This window comes from Aphelocoma coerulescens (genome assembly GCF_041296385.1).
Source record: "Aphelocoma coerulescens isolate FSJ_1873_10779 chromosome Z unlocalized genomic scaffold, UR_Acoe_1.0 ChrZ, whole genome shotgun sequence".
In the NCBI taxonomy this organism is placed as follows: domain Eukaryota; kingdom Metazoa; phylum Chordata; class Aves; order Passeriformes; family Corvidae; genus Aphelocoma; species Aphelocoma coerulescens.
Genome location: NW_027184085.1, coordinates 60,808,351 through 60,823,553, shown reverse-complemented (window position 1 = coordinate 60,823,553; position 15,203 = coordinate 60,808,351). Strand labels below are relative to the sequence as shown.

The 15,203-nt window shown below is 39.0% G+C and overlaps 1 protein-coding gene across 1 annotated transcript in view; it reads right to left on the bottom strand.

The window, feature by feature from the left end:
• Positions 1–2,936: 2,936 nt before the first annotated feature.
• MAMDC2 (MAM domain containing 2) overlaps positions 2,937–15,203 on the bottom strand; it is a 56,149-nt gene continuing 43,882 nt past the window's right edge. Inside the window, 5 exon segments of the mRNA XM_069001179.1 lie at positions 2,937–3,891; positions 4,217–4,301; positions 4,476–4,735; positions 6,028–6,180; positions 7,867–7,960. Of these exon segments, the coding sequence (XP_068857280.1) occupies positions 3,830–3,891; positions 4,217–4,301; positions 4,476–4,735; positions 6,028–6,180; positions 7,867–7,960 (654 nt within the window). The 3' untranslated portion in view covers positions 2,937–3,829.

Sequence of the window (15,203 nt, the reverse complement as noted above, 5' to 3'; positions counted from 1 at the left end):
TGGCTGGCGGGGCGGGGCGGGGCGGGGCGTTGCGGCCGTTGCGGCTGAGGGGGTGCGGCGCCTCTGCCCTGCCTGGGGCTGGGCTGGGCTGGGCTGGTGCGGAGTCCCGCGTTCCTCTGGCCGTCTGTTCCAGTCACCGCTACGTTTCCTGCGTACTTTACAACGTTATGAGCAGCTGGGCGTGTTTAGTTTGGGGAAGACTGAGAGGGAATCTGATTCATGTATACGACTATTTCAAAGGCGGTTGCCAAGAAGATGGTGCTAGACTCTTCAGTGGTGCCCTGAGAGAGGATGAGGAGCAATGGCCATAAACTAAAGCTCAAGAGGTTCCTCCTCAACATAACTTTTTTACATTGAGGGTGGCAGAGCACTGGAACAGGCTTCCCCCGGAGGTTGTGGAGACATTCAAACCCCACCTGGGCACGTTCCTGTGTCACTTGCTGTAGGTGACCCTGCCTTGGCAGGGCTGGTTGGAATAGATGATCGCCAAAGCTCCCTTCCAACCATAACAACTCTGTAATTACGTGATTCAGGCTAATGGTCCGGGTAAATAACATTCCAAGACTGCCTGTCAAACAACAGGAGCTGGTTTGGCAGCAAAAGTTCACGGGTGTTTCTGGTAAGCTCAAGGGTGAACTTAACTCACGGGAGCCATGAATCAAGGCTGGGGCCTAAGAACAATTCCTGAGTGGCCCAGGCTGAGGAGTGTGGCAGGGGAATGTACCACAACAGATAGCTCCTGTTTTGTTTGAGGTGGGATGAGAGGCAGGTTTTCTCTTCTTCAAAATGTGAGAGGAAGAACAGGACTCTGTCTGTCTGTCACGTTGCAGGAGAAGCATGCTCTCTCCAGTCTTTGCCCTTACACCACCATTCCTTCAGAGCTGTGGGTCTCCTGAGTAAGGGCAGTCACACTCGCAAGCTCTGTTCACACCCGGGTGGGTAAAATGCCAAGTCTTTTAATGCTTGGCTTGGGCTGTCTTTGTGAATCTTCATGATTGTAAAGTTAGGTTTATAAATAGGTTTATTTTGGTGTGACACCATAGTCAGAGTACCATTTCATTTACTTTATACAGACAGAATAACAGTGATATTTTATGTTGTTATTCTGGATTTCTACTGATGTAACTGAGATCTGAATCTGGCCCTCTTTTTGAAAATTAATAAGGATAATGATAAAATGAAAACTAATAGGACAGTATTTAAAGAATAAAAACAATATTAAACATGAGGACTATATTAAACAGAACAGTAAAAGGACTTTCCACTGATCTCAGGACAACTTGAGTTCCACTCCACCACAAAGCTACATTTACAGCAATCAAATACAAGCCCATTACTGCTTGGGGTGTTACAGCTGCTTTTCAGGGTTTCTTTTTCATTTCCATTTTACAGATTGTGACACAACTGGGATCAAAGCAATTACTTGTAAGTTCTTCAGTAGCTTTTGAAGAAATTTTCAGGCATTAAACAGGCCTGGTATGGCAAGTCTCATTAGAACTCTTCTTTGCCCTGCTGTGGTCCTGGTACAGCTACTGCAGCAGTGAAGAAAAGAAAAAACAGTAAATAAAAATGGATCCAGGACAGAAATTATCTGCATGTCCCAGATGGACAGAGCTAATAGAATATTTTTTTTTTTATCTCACCATAAAACTGAAGTTTGCCAGCAGGGAAATCTTAATGCACCTTACCCAGTTTTCAAATGTTTTGTAGCCATTCTTTCATTAGTCTGTGAATTTCCTATTCTATAAACTGATATTCAGCAGACACTGAAGTAAATGAAGCCACCTTTCAAATTCTCCCTCTGTTCTTTAATTCCTGCAGCAAAAATGACTGGAAAAGTAATGTTCCCTACTTAAGGCAGAATTTAAGGGGTTTTTTTGTTGGTTTTGGTTTTTGGTGTTTTGTTTTTGGTTTGTTTGTGTGGGTGGGTGGGTGTGTTTTTCTTTTCTTCCTTTTTTCTTTGTTTGTTGCTTGTTTCAGGTTTTTTTTTCTTTTCTCTCCCTCCCTTCCCTCCCTCCCCCCCCTCCCAGTCAGGATAATGCCTCACATCTTGTGGATAAATACTTCCCTCAATGATATTGATAAAATCATTGTAGCACTGAGGTCCCTAGAAAACACTCAGTGGAACGCAGGTTAGAGTCCTTCACTTATGTTTTTATTCTATCAGCCTAAATCTGATTACTGTGATGGAGTGAAGTAGATTTGCATAAATCTTTAGATATAGGAGCCTAACAGTTGTACTTCATGCTTCATTTAATTTACATACGGAGAACCACCAAGCCTGATTATTTTAACCACCTCATCTTCACTTGCTTTCTGCTTAGACAATTTGAGCTGAATATTGGTATCAATGCATGCACTTTATAGAACAACTGTAAAATCGTTTTGATTCATAGGAAACATGTCCATTATTTCTGTTTGCTTTCATTTTCGAATAATAGCAAGAGTGATGTGTTCATAAGCAGACTAGGGAGACTGTAAGTAAGGATAGGCAGATAAGGTATCAATTCCTTTTGGCTCTTTCTCAGTCTCTAGGAAGCCATAAACGGCTTCAATCTATGTTGTTAAATAAATACATAAGTATTGAATGTATTGCATTGAACCATCTCTTCAATTGTTTCTGTCACCAAAATGAAAATTTACTAAAGAGTCAAGGGCCTAGATCATCCCAGGTGCTGTTGATCCTTATAAGCTGTTAGGAAAAGCATAAGCTCAGTTCTGAAAGGAGCCCAGTATGGTGGCTGTAAGAATAATTTCTGCCACTCGGTACACAGCTTCTTGCAGCAGTTTAGATTGCTTTCTGTTAGCTTTCTTAGGTGATGAGACCCACACATTTCATTCTCTTCATGTTCAAAATAATGAATTGAGGCTTCTTTGTTAGGTCAGCTCTTTCTCCTTACACTGATTAGTATGAAATCTAGAGCAGAGCAATAAGATGATTCTCAAAGTTACATTTTATTAGGAATTTATAGTAATTTCAAAAAAAAAACCCCTTACACACAAATACATAAAATCTTAAAAAATAACAAGATGTGTGAATTCAGTTTCCTATTGATACAAATGCAAGACATCTGTGGTTGGGCAAGTGTAAGTGCATTCTTTGTGAGTAAACAAACTTATTTACTAAAAAAAACAAACAACAAGACTTTAATCCCAGAAAACATATGGCTTTAAAGTGTTTCATTTCATATAAATCCACAGGCCAGCATCTTATGCTGAATGATACTGAACACTAGAATTGAGTTTGTCATTGAAAAATATATTTGTCATAGTAAAATAATACACTATCACAAAAAATTGCCAGCAGAGTATTAAGTTTCCCAGAGAGATTTGTCATTGTGAATAATTGCACTTAACCTGTAGGATAATACTAGTCGCTAACACTATTTTCTTTGTTATTTCAAAACATTTATAATTTTCTTAACAAAGATCCATTCTATCCCCAACACAAAACATTCACTGAATGCAGATTTAAGATAACACAATATTGGACTTCAATTGTGCAACTTGAATTTCCTCTTTTTAGTTATATACCAGAAATGTTAAAAAAATTAAAAATGAATGATCTATGCAAAATGGGAAGCCTTTATGTAATAACTGATACCTCATGCAAAGAGGAAATAATACCAAAAAATTATGATCTAAGAAGCCCTGAGTCAATAATTTCATTGAAAAGCCAAGGAACATGAGTGCTCCGAGTTCATCCTATGTATTGGTGTGTATTCAAACCAGTCCAGTATTTATTTAAAACATATTTTAAAATAGGCAGTTTGTGCAGTTTCTTACATACAATTCTTCTATGTGCTTCATTCCTTTCAGCAGACTGTATTTAATATTCAATTTCATTTAAGCTGTCAGGATAGCCTGATGAGAACTGAATTTCTTCCACTTCTGGAATATAAAGAGTGAAGAAATACTGTAATTATTGGTATTTTTGTCATACATAAGAATACTTACAGCAGAATGTAATTAACATGCTGGATTTAAATGGGACTGTCATGTGTTTTTTAGAAAGGGTTACAGCCACGTTATTAGTTGAGATGCTGAGGATAATCTCACATCCTATTAGAGAGTAAAAGTTCTGCATTAACCCAGCAGCCTGATACTAAATTCAAATCCATTAAATGGGGACTCAAGGGAAGAAGTATCACCCACTTAATTACAAACAAGTGCTGTCAATTGCCAGGTGTCTCTTACAAAGTATGTTGAAACTTACCCAAACAGGGTCCTGCCTGGAACAGAATATCATCAATAGCAGTGTCACTTCTTATTGACACACCACGGATTGCCTCAAAAATTATCTGTAAAGGTAAGACACAACTTCTCATGAATCCCACCAGTGGAAGGACTGAAAAAAATAATAGCCATGCAATCTATTCAAGGGATACCCTCCCCTCCCTTCCCCTTCCCTCTCCTTCCCTCCTCTAGTCCACTTCAGTATTCCAGTTTGACTGTTTCTTGCTTGTTTGTCTTACCTGGTAGTTTGTATCACTTTCATATTCTATCAGTCCCCTTAGCCATGAGATGCTTTGTTCCCCTGTCCTCCTCCAAAGAGGAATCTCTTCTTCATCCCCTTCCTTTTTTAGATAAACACTTAATAATCCGGTCCCAGCTCCATACATATGATAGAAAAATGTCAGGCACTGTTTTCCAGATGTTCCTCTTAGTGATCTTGAAACCAGGTATGCTCTCTGTCCATAGACCATGTTAGATGCCTCTATATACATGTAGTATCCTTAAAAAGATACATAAGTAAATATTAGCAAAGTAGGATACATTATGTTGGGATATATTATGGACCTGCAGCTGTAGACAATCTACATTGCTTTGTGAGCCTCAGAACATAGGACTCCTGAGTATCACAAGAGACTCTCAAGCATCCACTGGCGGCATTCTGCCTTTCTCACTGATCCTTGGGAATTCTCTGTCCCTCTGAAGAGAATCTCACCCCCAGGACTCGTGGTGACAGACAGGCAGATAACACAACATAAAGGGAGCATTGGGACTGCATGAAGAGTTGCCGCATTATCTGAGTTCACCGTGTGCTGGCAGAGCATACATCTCAGAACAGCTGCCTTATGCAGATGGCATGTGAGGATGCTCCTCAGTCTTTTGACACACCTCAGTTTGCTCCAGCTGGTGATAACTGAATGATGGAATGAGGGGCATATGAATTTGCCTTCTACCAATTAATGGCTTGAACCCTTAAAAACTTGGTTATATCTGTTGAAATGCGCAGCCACAGAAAAGAATACAAAACCATAGTTGCTCTTACACCAGGAATTGCACTCTGATAGAGATTGATTCACTGGAATTCTGAGACAGCTGCATGTACATCTGAGGGTACACTTTAGGCAGTGGTCGGTGGTGATGCAGTTTTCTGTGCTCTCATGCTAATAGATAATACCTGCCTAAATACTTGAATTTACACTGGTGAGCTTGTAGAGCAGATTTTCAAGACAAAGGGCTTGTGGGATCTCTTTTATTCTTCATGTTTTCTTTTAAGTTTGAAACCAAAGGTGCTCATGCAGAAGAGATCCCAACCACTTGCACAGCTTGCTGCTAAGAGATGAACTAAGGAATAATCATTGTCACAGACCAGGCTTAAAAGGCTCTCAGTTCTAAAGCTCATCAGCCTCACATCTCAGACTACTTAGTGATCCACATAAACTGAAAATAGGTCTAAAATCAGTTTCATGGAATATTCACACAAGGTGGGAGTTTCGAAGGAGCTTTTTCTGTGGGGTCTGGAGAGTCATCCTCTTCTTTTATCTCCCAAGGAAAAGGCTACTTTGGGACATGACAACCAGATTATCTATATGGCCTGCAGATAATTCAGATTAAATGTCACATTCTCAAAACCACTCATGAGTCCCTGTGGAATGTGCTTACTTCATTTGATTAGTAACTTTTCTGAATAGAAGAGTAAAAACTTTATCTTCTGGGTTATCATTTAAAATATTTAATTAGTATTTTTTATTAACTGTCAATCCCTGTTCTGAAAGTTCAATGTGGAACTTAACTCACCTACCCCAGTAGTGTGGTCTCCTTTTGGTCCAGTGTAAGAAGTGGGAGTTGGACCCCTTTTCCTGTGCCAGCTCCCACTACCTCTCTTCTTCTGGGTAAACACACATTCATCTTTTTCAAAAGTGCATTTTCCAGGACTGGGCAGCAATAAATCTGTAAGGACAGGACATGGTTTAAAACTTCAAATACATTAGACTGATATATGGTAAGATTACACAAGTAATGTATTGCGTTTCCTCACCTGCTGACATCAATTATAGCTACCTAGCAATGCTTACAATAGCCACAAGGTTATACAAGCTACCTTCAAACTGTCATATAAATTTAATTTAATTTTCTTCACATCTTTGGGAAAATCTGTGCCCTGGTCTAGCTCAGTGACATGTACTAGGATTATTTAAAAGAGTTTATTATTCTTCACAATAATGGTTTGGACCAGATGATCTCACGAGGTATTTTGGTTTTAGTGGTTGGACTCAGTGATCTTAGAGGTCTTTTCGAACCTTAGAAGTTCCATGATTCTGTAACAGGCTCTGTTACAGAATTACCAGTGTAATTTTCTTCACTGCTTTGGCACCCCAAGCAGATTAATAAATTCCAGCATAATAAATGCACCTTGTCAAAGACTGGAGTTTTTGTGATCTGAAATCAAATGCCACATTTAGCTCTCCACTGTTCCCTTGGCACCAGATTCTACTGCAGCCTACAACAGACCACAGAGCTGCAATTACTAGAGTATTTTCATTATTTCAATTCTATTAGATCATACAAAAGGTGATATAATTCAGGTGCATGCCAGGAGGCTTCTGTCAGGTCTTCTGCTGTAATCTGAATTTGTCATTCAGAAGTAGATACTCTGAGCTGCCTTTGCCTTTTGAAGAGAAGGAAACCTTGATACCTCTGGGGCATTTTTCAGGCATTTGTTTTGCTGCCATCAGAGACAAGCCATGGCATGACTTACACACCCAGACACCAGTTCTGCACCTTTGGTTCCTTTTCCAGTTACTTACAAATTACAGCAAGGCAAAACAGACAACTGTTGGAAATACTTTAGAAAAATGGCATCTTGTTTTGTACATGTGACTTCTCTTTGGTTTATGAGCCTGAATGCATGAAATCCCATCTAAAGAGGTCATGAAAAAGCTATTAGGACCATTGGAAAGGCATGGCTTTATTCCAAAGAAGAATGGGACTGCAGATTGTGCCTGCCTCATGAGAATATTTTCTAAATTAGGATACAATTGTTGTATTGTCAAACCTCAAAAAGCCACAGAAGAGGGAGTTTGGCGAGTTCAGAGAGGTTAGCCTGTGCATGTCAGAGGGTAAAGTCTTGCTGAAAACTACTCAGTTCCTCCTACTACAGAGGAAGTCTTGGACTGCTCTTCTCTGTCTTCATTAAAGAACTGCAGCTTAGGTAAGGCTGTGTCTTGGCCTTGCACAACTGTACTTCAGGACTAAAAAAAATAATGCTGTGTTTCAAAAAATATTGCTTTTGGGTCCTTTTCTGGCTTCTTAAATATCATTTGAAAACTACTTTTCACTCAGTTGGATTGTGGGTTTATTTTAAATTTTAATGCCCTCAAAGGGCCATTCACCTATATACAACTGCTCTGGAGTCACTGAAATTTATTAGGAGCTAGCTAGTACCCAAAAACTGGTCCTCGCTGGATGTTTGCTACTTTGCAAAAATAAGATTTATGCAATACTTATTGGGAAAAAAGACAAGAAACCACAACGGGATGAAGGCAGCTGTAGGATAGGCTTGGAAAATGAAGGTGTATGATGAACTCTTACTCAAAAGGAGAACAGCTGTTGGATGACAAATACACGTGGCCTTACCAGCAGCCTGGCAGCTTCCCAGGCTCAATGATACATCATCCAGTGCCACAAGTCCACAGTCCCAGAAGCTTTTACACCAGCTGACAAAGACAACCTGCAATACAGGAAGGAAATTTCAGGTACAAAACCTGGTACTGTTAAGAGTCTGAAATTTTGGTGTTTTTTCTAAATGCACAAACAATTTTGAAATCTACAGAACAGGAATAATGAATCTGCTTCGTCTTGGTACATTCTGCCAACATCGATTCCAGTGGGGACTAAATGTATGTTTTCAATCAACAGAAAATATTTTCTCACTTTTATAGGCAAATTACATATGTCTGTATGTAATTCCCATTTTACTAGAGTATTTTTTTGTCTATGAGAAAACATGACTCGCTGAGGTTGTTGTGGTTTTTTCTTGTGCAATACCCAACATGAACAGCTCAAATATTCTCAGCTATCTTATCCTGAAAACCAGGAGGTTTTATCCATGGAAAAATAAATTTGAAAGAGTAATGCAGAGTGATGGGCAAGAGAAATGGCTGTGGCAAAAAGCAAAGAATAATAGAGATGAACTGAAACTACTGCACAAAATGGGATTATTCATAAATTACTCAATGCCATAATACCATAGAGCAGGACGCTGGAAATGCTAAGCATAATTCACAGTATTCATCTGAGTTCGTGAAGATTAATAAAAACATCCCAGATCTTTGATTTGAGTAAACATTAATTCTGCCATGAAAAATACATGTCACTCATGAGATAACAAAATAAAATGTCAAGAAACTGTAAGAGTCCCAGCTGCCCTTCTGCCAAGGCTGACACCGATCTGTTGGAAATATAGAAGACACATTAAGGTTTATTTTGTGAAGACATTGCTGGTGGTTTTCTTGGCCTAACTACTCCAAACCATCTGTCTGACCACTAGGGTTATGACCATAATTTGGGAGGAGCTTTTCAAAACAATTCCTTTGTGTTGAGGTCTATGCTAGTGATTGGAGATGGATTAGTGTCACTTCTAACTGTTTAATATTCTGGACAACACCTCAGTTACATATTTGAGGTTAAATGGTGACTGACAAGTTTCATGTGGATACAAAAACGCTTTTAAAAGTTGTTAGAGCATTATTTAGTATGTTGTCTTCTAGTAGGCTTGGTAATACCTTTGATATGGTACCTACATGGTATTTTGCCAGTTTGCTTTGCTGTACAGTATTTATTAACCCATCTGCTTATAAAACAGCCTGGAACATGACTACACCAAAAACCTTGAAGCATGTATGCATTATGCTGCCCTACATTCAGCAATTTTTGAAACTCTTCCATTCAGTGCTACCAGTCTTGGTTATTACTGATTATCTGTCTTATAAACTGGTACTGGTATGGATTGGAGGAGTGCCCCTGCACAGAATGCACAGCTGCTCAGTGTATAGTGGCCTAAACCCCACACATTTTTTTTTCTTTTCCCCCCTCACTGTAGGGATGTATCTCAGCCTCAAGGTTTAACAGGACAAAAATTGTTTCATACTTTGTAAGTTCATTGTCAGGACACAGGGGCAATCTTTTAAAAACAGTAGCATTTCTTGGAAAAATGCATAAAATAAGTGTGAAGTAAGATACTAACATTGAGTGAACATCATTCACCAGAATTTTAATAAATGCATTCTGGTGAACATATGTAATAAACTAAAGACATATTATAGCCCTAAATCCATGAATCTTCAGAAAACCACACATGTAAGGGTGAAGTCAGTCCTCATTTGTGAAACAAGATTTCCACACTGTGGAATCATGTTTTAAGCAATGCTTTTGTATTGACATCATTGGAGCAGGATTAAGTTCTTTATTCTTAGATTGCAGTAATTTGTTCCATAAAAGGTATGTAACTACCCATTGGATCCTGCAGAAAGTCCTCCATTTCAAAAACATCACAACAATAACTGTGGTCTCTCAAAGGTCATTGAACCAGTAATCTTTGTACAACCAAAGGATTGATCTGCTTCAGTGACACTTGTAAATTTGTTCAGCTTTGCCATCTGTAGCTTAAGCTTCACTAACTTTCCACTTGATTTTTGTGGTGTTGAGTGACACACTGCCATGAGCAGACTTTGTGATTTCACAGGGATGGAGTGTGGGAGCTTCTGCTTGGGAATGCGGAGTTTTCAGTTTTGGCTATAGTGAATGTACTAAAATTGTTACAGTCCCCTCAACTTATTTTGTTGTTGCATTCTTGATTTAGTTTTAGGCAACAGACTAGAACATTTTGGTTCACAGGTCAAATTTATTCACTCTTCTTCTGTTTCAGATATCCTTTTCTGTCATAAAGTGAAGTATTTGAGTATTTGAACTTTACCTACCAAAATTGTATCAACTTGGATTTACTCAACAACTGATTTTCACCCTTAGTCAGATCTCTGAATCCTTCTTACAGTCTCAATAGAACTAATTTCATGATGCTTTGCATTTGTTCTTGTTTTGAATTAAAATATTTGCTAGATCAATTTTTCCAAAATAAAATTTTATTACTTTATCTCATGCGTTGGAGGAGAGAATAGAGGATTCTTTGTGCTCAGCTTTTTTTGTCATAAAGCATGGCAGATGAACAACATACTGATAGTTTCAAGCTAGGTAACAGATATTCCTGGACTTGCATCCTATTTTGAAAGCTAAGCTAAAACCTTATCCAGGTTGTTGCCTGTATTACTGAAAACTAAAACATATCTCTCATGTCTCTCTTTGTTCTAATAACAGGACACAGCTAGGGCACCAGTTTCCTTCCAAAGCATTGCCCCAGTTTATGGAAGCTGGTTTGTTTATTTTGCAGTGCTTAATCAATGGCCCTGGCCTTCAGTCTCAAAGTACCAATAATCCTTTCTTAGCACTTTCCTGGATGATACCAGGTATGAGCAGTGCCAGATGAGAATGGCTGGTCGAGCAAGCTTCTGCCAAGACACCATGTTGGGTTGTGCTGCATATACTGGGTGAAGTAGAAGGGACTTTTCATCCTTAGCACTCTGCAACTCTACAAGCAGAATGTGGGTTAAAACTCAGGCACATATGAAGTTAATCTGCTTTTAGAGGAGAAGAAGTAGGAGGACATGCATTAAGGTACCCCCAGTGTAAGGAAGGACTAATGGGGAAGCTTGTTATAGGAGGTTTGGACTGAGAACAGGAGAAAAGGAGAGAAGACTCCCTTGAATCCCTTTATATTCTGTGTATTTTCTTTCTTCCTTGTTTATCCCAGAAAGTATACACCTTGCTCAATTAGAGAGCCAGATCAGCCAAACAGAAGAAAAACATTAAAATGGCCCAATCTGGTGACTTAAAAGCAAGCTGTGCCTCTGCAGCAAGGTAATTTATCTTATTCCACCCTAATGAATATTCCTAGATTTAAACGACACACTGTAAACTGTAAATCTCTGTAGACACAAAACTCAGTATGTCAATTAGACACATTTAAAGCTCAATTTTCTAAAGAAGAAGGATGGTTATAATGGAGTCTGAGGTGTTTTCTTCTGAGAAGCTACTGTTGTAACTTCCTGAAAGTGACATAAAACTCAGTATTATAAAATCAAAAAATAATTTGAACACTAGAAACAAAAGTGTGACCTGACACTAAGAAGCAGTCAAGATGTTTTCACAAGACAGGGAGTCTGACTCTTCAGTCAGTTATGCAAATAAACAGCCATAGAAGCATGTTAGCCAGGGACTGACCACCAGCATCGGGGATGGGAAAACCATTCTGACTGTCTCACAGCTGTTCAATACAGATATTGTAAGAGTAGACCAAGTTACTCATAACCAGCTTAATTAAACTAGATTTTAAGTGGCTTGTATCTACTTTGGCTTAGACAGTCAGAAACTCATTTATCAAGAACACAAGTAAGATACTAAGCCAAAATTAGAATATCTGCAAGCTTCTGTCATTTAAAATAAATTGATTTAAAATGGCACTCACCAGGCAAGTTCAGTTTCTTGCCATGTAAATACAACGAGTTTCTGTGGGAAAAATAATACAATATGGAAGCTTCTAAATATGGAAGCTTCTACATAAATAATAGGATAACATTGCGTTGGGGTCTCCCCGCCTGCCATGTAGCCCCGGGAGCCCTGAGGGGAGGCACAGGGTTTCCCTGCCCCTGGTCAGCCTCGTTCCCCATTGGTTTGTTTGTGTTCCCCTGTGTGGGCAAGGATCCTCGGGTCCTGACTGTAACAGTTCCTTGGCAGATCCCGGCCATGCGGCTGGGGAAATAAACATCTCAGAAACATCTACCAAGAATCTGTCCATATCTATTTCTTTTCCATGGGCCTCATTGTCTGATACACATGTTGCAGTATCCCCGCTGTAACAACATTGGTAATAAGCTTGTGACAGTTGAACAAATATTTTTGAAAACCTTTCCTGTCCAAGGGCAGAAACAAACAATGAAAGAGAAATATAATGCTAACAGAATAACCTAGTGCCACAGGGTGTTTATCCTATATCTCTTTTTGCTGGATTGCCCAGCCTTGTAGAGAACACTGCCTGCACACAAATGTATACAGGACACTGATATTCTCATCTGTCCCCCACCATCCTCCTAGATTTCCACAAATCTACTGTAAGGGCTCTATCCTCATTCCAGTCAAACAGCTTCCTTGGCTCTTTTTATGAGAGGGAAAGGTTCTTGCCTATAGACCAAAGAATCTTGTCAGATGAGGTAGCAGTGTAGTATCATAATACTGAGTGCCCAGAACAGAAACTGAGCAAAAAAAGGAAAGTGTCCATTAAGTATCACAGATACCAAAAGGAGATATGTAGTATTTCATGCAACATATTACCTTGCTTAGCTACTGTGGAGATGCAAGCTACTTCGGTGCTGCTTCCTAAACTGAGTAACTAATTCAGTTTCCAGTATGCTGTTTCCATAACCGTATATCGAGCACCACAGGAACTAAGGTTCACACTCTGCAAGCACTACTCTACTGTTTCCAAGCCCTACCATTCTTATTTTAGACAGGCATTTCTGGTGACTGTTCTTCAAGAAGTTTCTTATATTAGAAGTAAGAGAAGGAAGGACAGAAGGACTGTTCTATAAAACTGCAGCTCATTCCAGCCTCTTTAGGGTAGATACCTTATTGTGGGAAGACCAATAAAGGTTTTGTTGGAACAGTACCAAAAATCACTTTTATGGGACACAAGTGTGAGGTTTTCAAAGGAGGAGGAGGAGGTGAAGATGAGGATGTCTACCCTCCTCCAGTTGGCACCTGACTGGAGAACTGTGTTTTTCTTACTGGTGACTTGATCACAGGGATCTAGGACTTCATCGTTTATCCAAGATTAATTTAGTCATTTATCTATGACTTTGGTGGACAAGCAGGAAACACAGATTTCTCAGAACCAAAGAGAAATGTTAGAGTAATTTAACATTACGCATCACCACAGTGATGATCTGAGAAGAAAGGTCCAAAGACACTCAGATCAAGTGCTAGGAAGGCAGCGGGGTGATAATAGATATTTAGGGAAAACAGTACAAAAAACCAAACCAGCCCTAAAGCTTTTATAGTATGTCCAACCCAAAAAAAGCTGAAGAACTTGGTGAACTGGAGGTCACAACTGAACCACTGTGTTTACAGTCACTGTGAAGTCAATTTTCCATGAATTTGTTAAATCCTTCTAAAAATGTATGTATACTATTGGTCTCCACAGCATCCTGCAGCACAGTTTCTCAGTGTTTAGTTGTTCTGAGAAAGTAATCTTTTCTTTGTTTTAAAACATGCAAATATTCAAGTACAACACTCAGTCACTTGATTTTCCTTTCTTACAATTGCAACTAAAATTAGTTACAGAGGATGAGTGAAAGCAAGCAGATGAACTCAAGTAAAGAGAGTGAGGAAAAAAACATCAAAGAGGAAGAAAAGAATACTTAAGGAATGAAAATGCAAAAATGCAGCCACAGCTACTCTGATGAAATAGGATTGACTGTTACACTGGTGACCTTTCTGAGGATTTGATTATGAACTCTTTGGAAAGTATCAAGCACTATACATTGCAAAAGCTTGCATGGTGGATAAAGAATGCAAGATGTTTACTTTCAAAAACCTGAGCTTCAGAATGGTAACCCAAATCCAGCAGAAATGAGTAGAACTGATATAAGCAGAACCAACTGAAGTCAAACCTCCATTTTAATCTAGGCATTCGGACTTCATTGTGAAGTTGCACAAAAGAAATGTCTTTCCATGGTGTTTACCCACACACACACACACACACACACACACACAATATTAAAATGTAGATTCTTGCCTCACAGTTCATGTGAGCTTCTCAAGGATGCAAATGATATGTATAATTTTCTTCCAGTTAGCCCTTATATTTTCCTGAGACATATTGGCATGGAAGATCAATTTCAGTATATTCAATCAAATGAAAATAATCTACATATTTCAGATTTAGGTTTTCATACTGCCCTTCCAGAGGCTTATAAAATAAACCATGAAGGGTTTAAGTGATTATAAAAAATATTAGAATTTTTTTTTCATTTCTTCCTTCTCACACTTATTCACTGGGTACAGTATAAATCAGTATACACTGTATGTATATAGGATCATAGGCACTCACATCAACTAGAAGAGACAGTGCTGCAAGTACCAACTGAGAAATCAGGACTTTAAATCTCCTGCCTTCTCACTAGCATCATCAACATACGTATTTGCAGTATATGTGCACACACACACACACACACATATACATACACACACACACACGTATGTATGTATGTATGTATAGACATTTATGACTTGCTTAACTGGATCATACCTACCTAGCCTTTACAGCATTTTATTTTCAAAGTGTCATGTTAAAGCCAGCTGGCCAGCTTCACATTTCCTGCTTACAGAACTCAAGCCATCAACTTGTGCCAGACTGCAGTTAGCTAATTCAAAAAGAACTTGCAAAAACCATTACAGAAGCCAAGAGATGAAAATCTGCATCTTTTTATTGTCCCGATGCAAAAAAATATGCTACCAAAATTAAAACTTAGATGGATTTTAAAAAATTACATTTTATATTGTTTTCAAAGCTTTGGGAGTAGTATTTGTAGTAGAAGAAAGATGAAGGATGTGGGTAATCAGTTACTTTGGAGCAATTATTCTCTGGCTCAAAAATCATTATGACCTTCAGGACACACGACTACGTCGCTGACTTGACTGGCTGCCAAGGAACTGCCAGGAGACTGTTTACTGTTTCTACAGGTGCTGACCCAATCCAAAAGTCGCACCTGGTAACCGAGAAGCTGCTCAGCCAAACTACTGTGCATGCCTACAACTTCTTGCCATCCAAGTCTACATATCATGCATCTCAGAAAACAATAAAA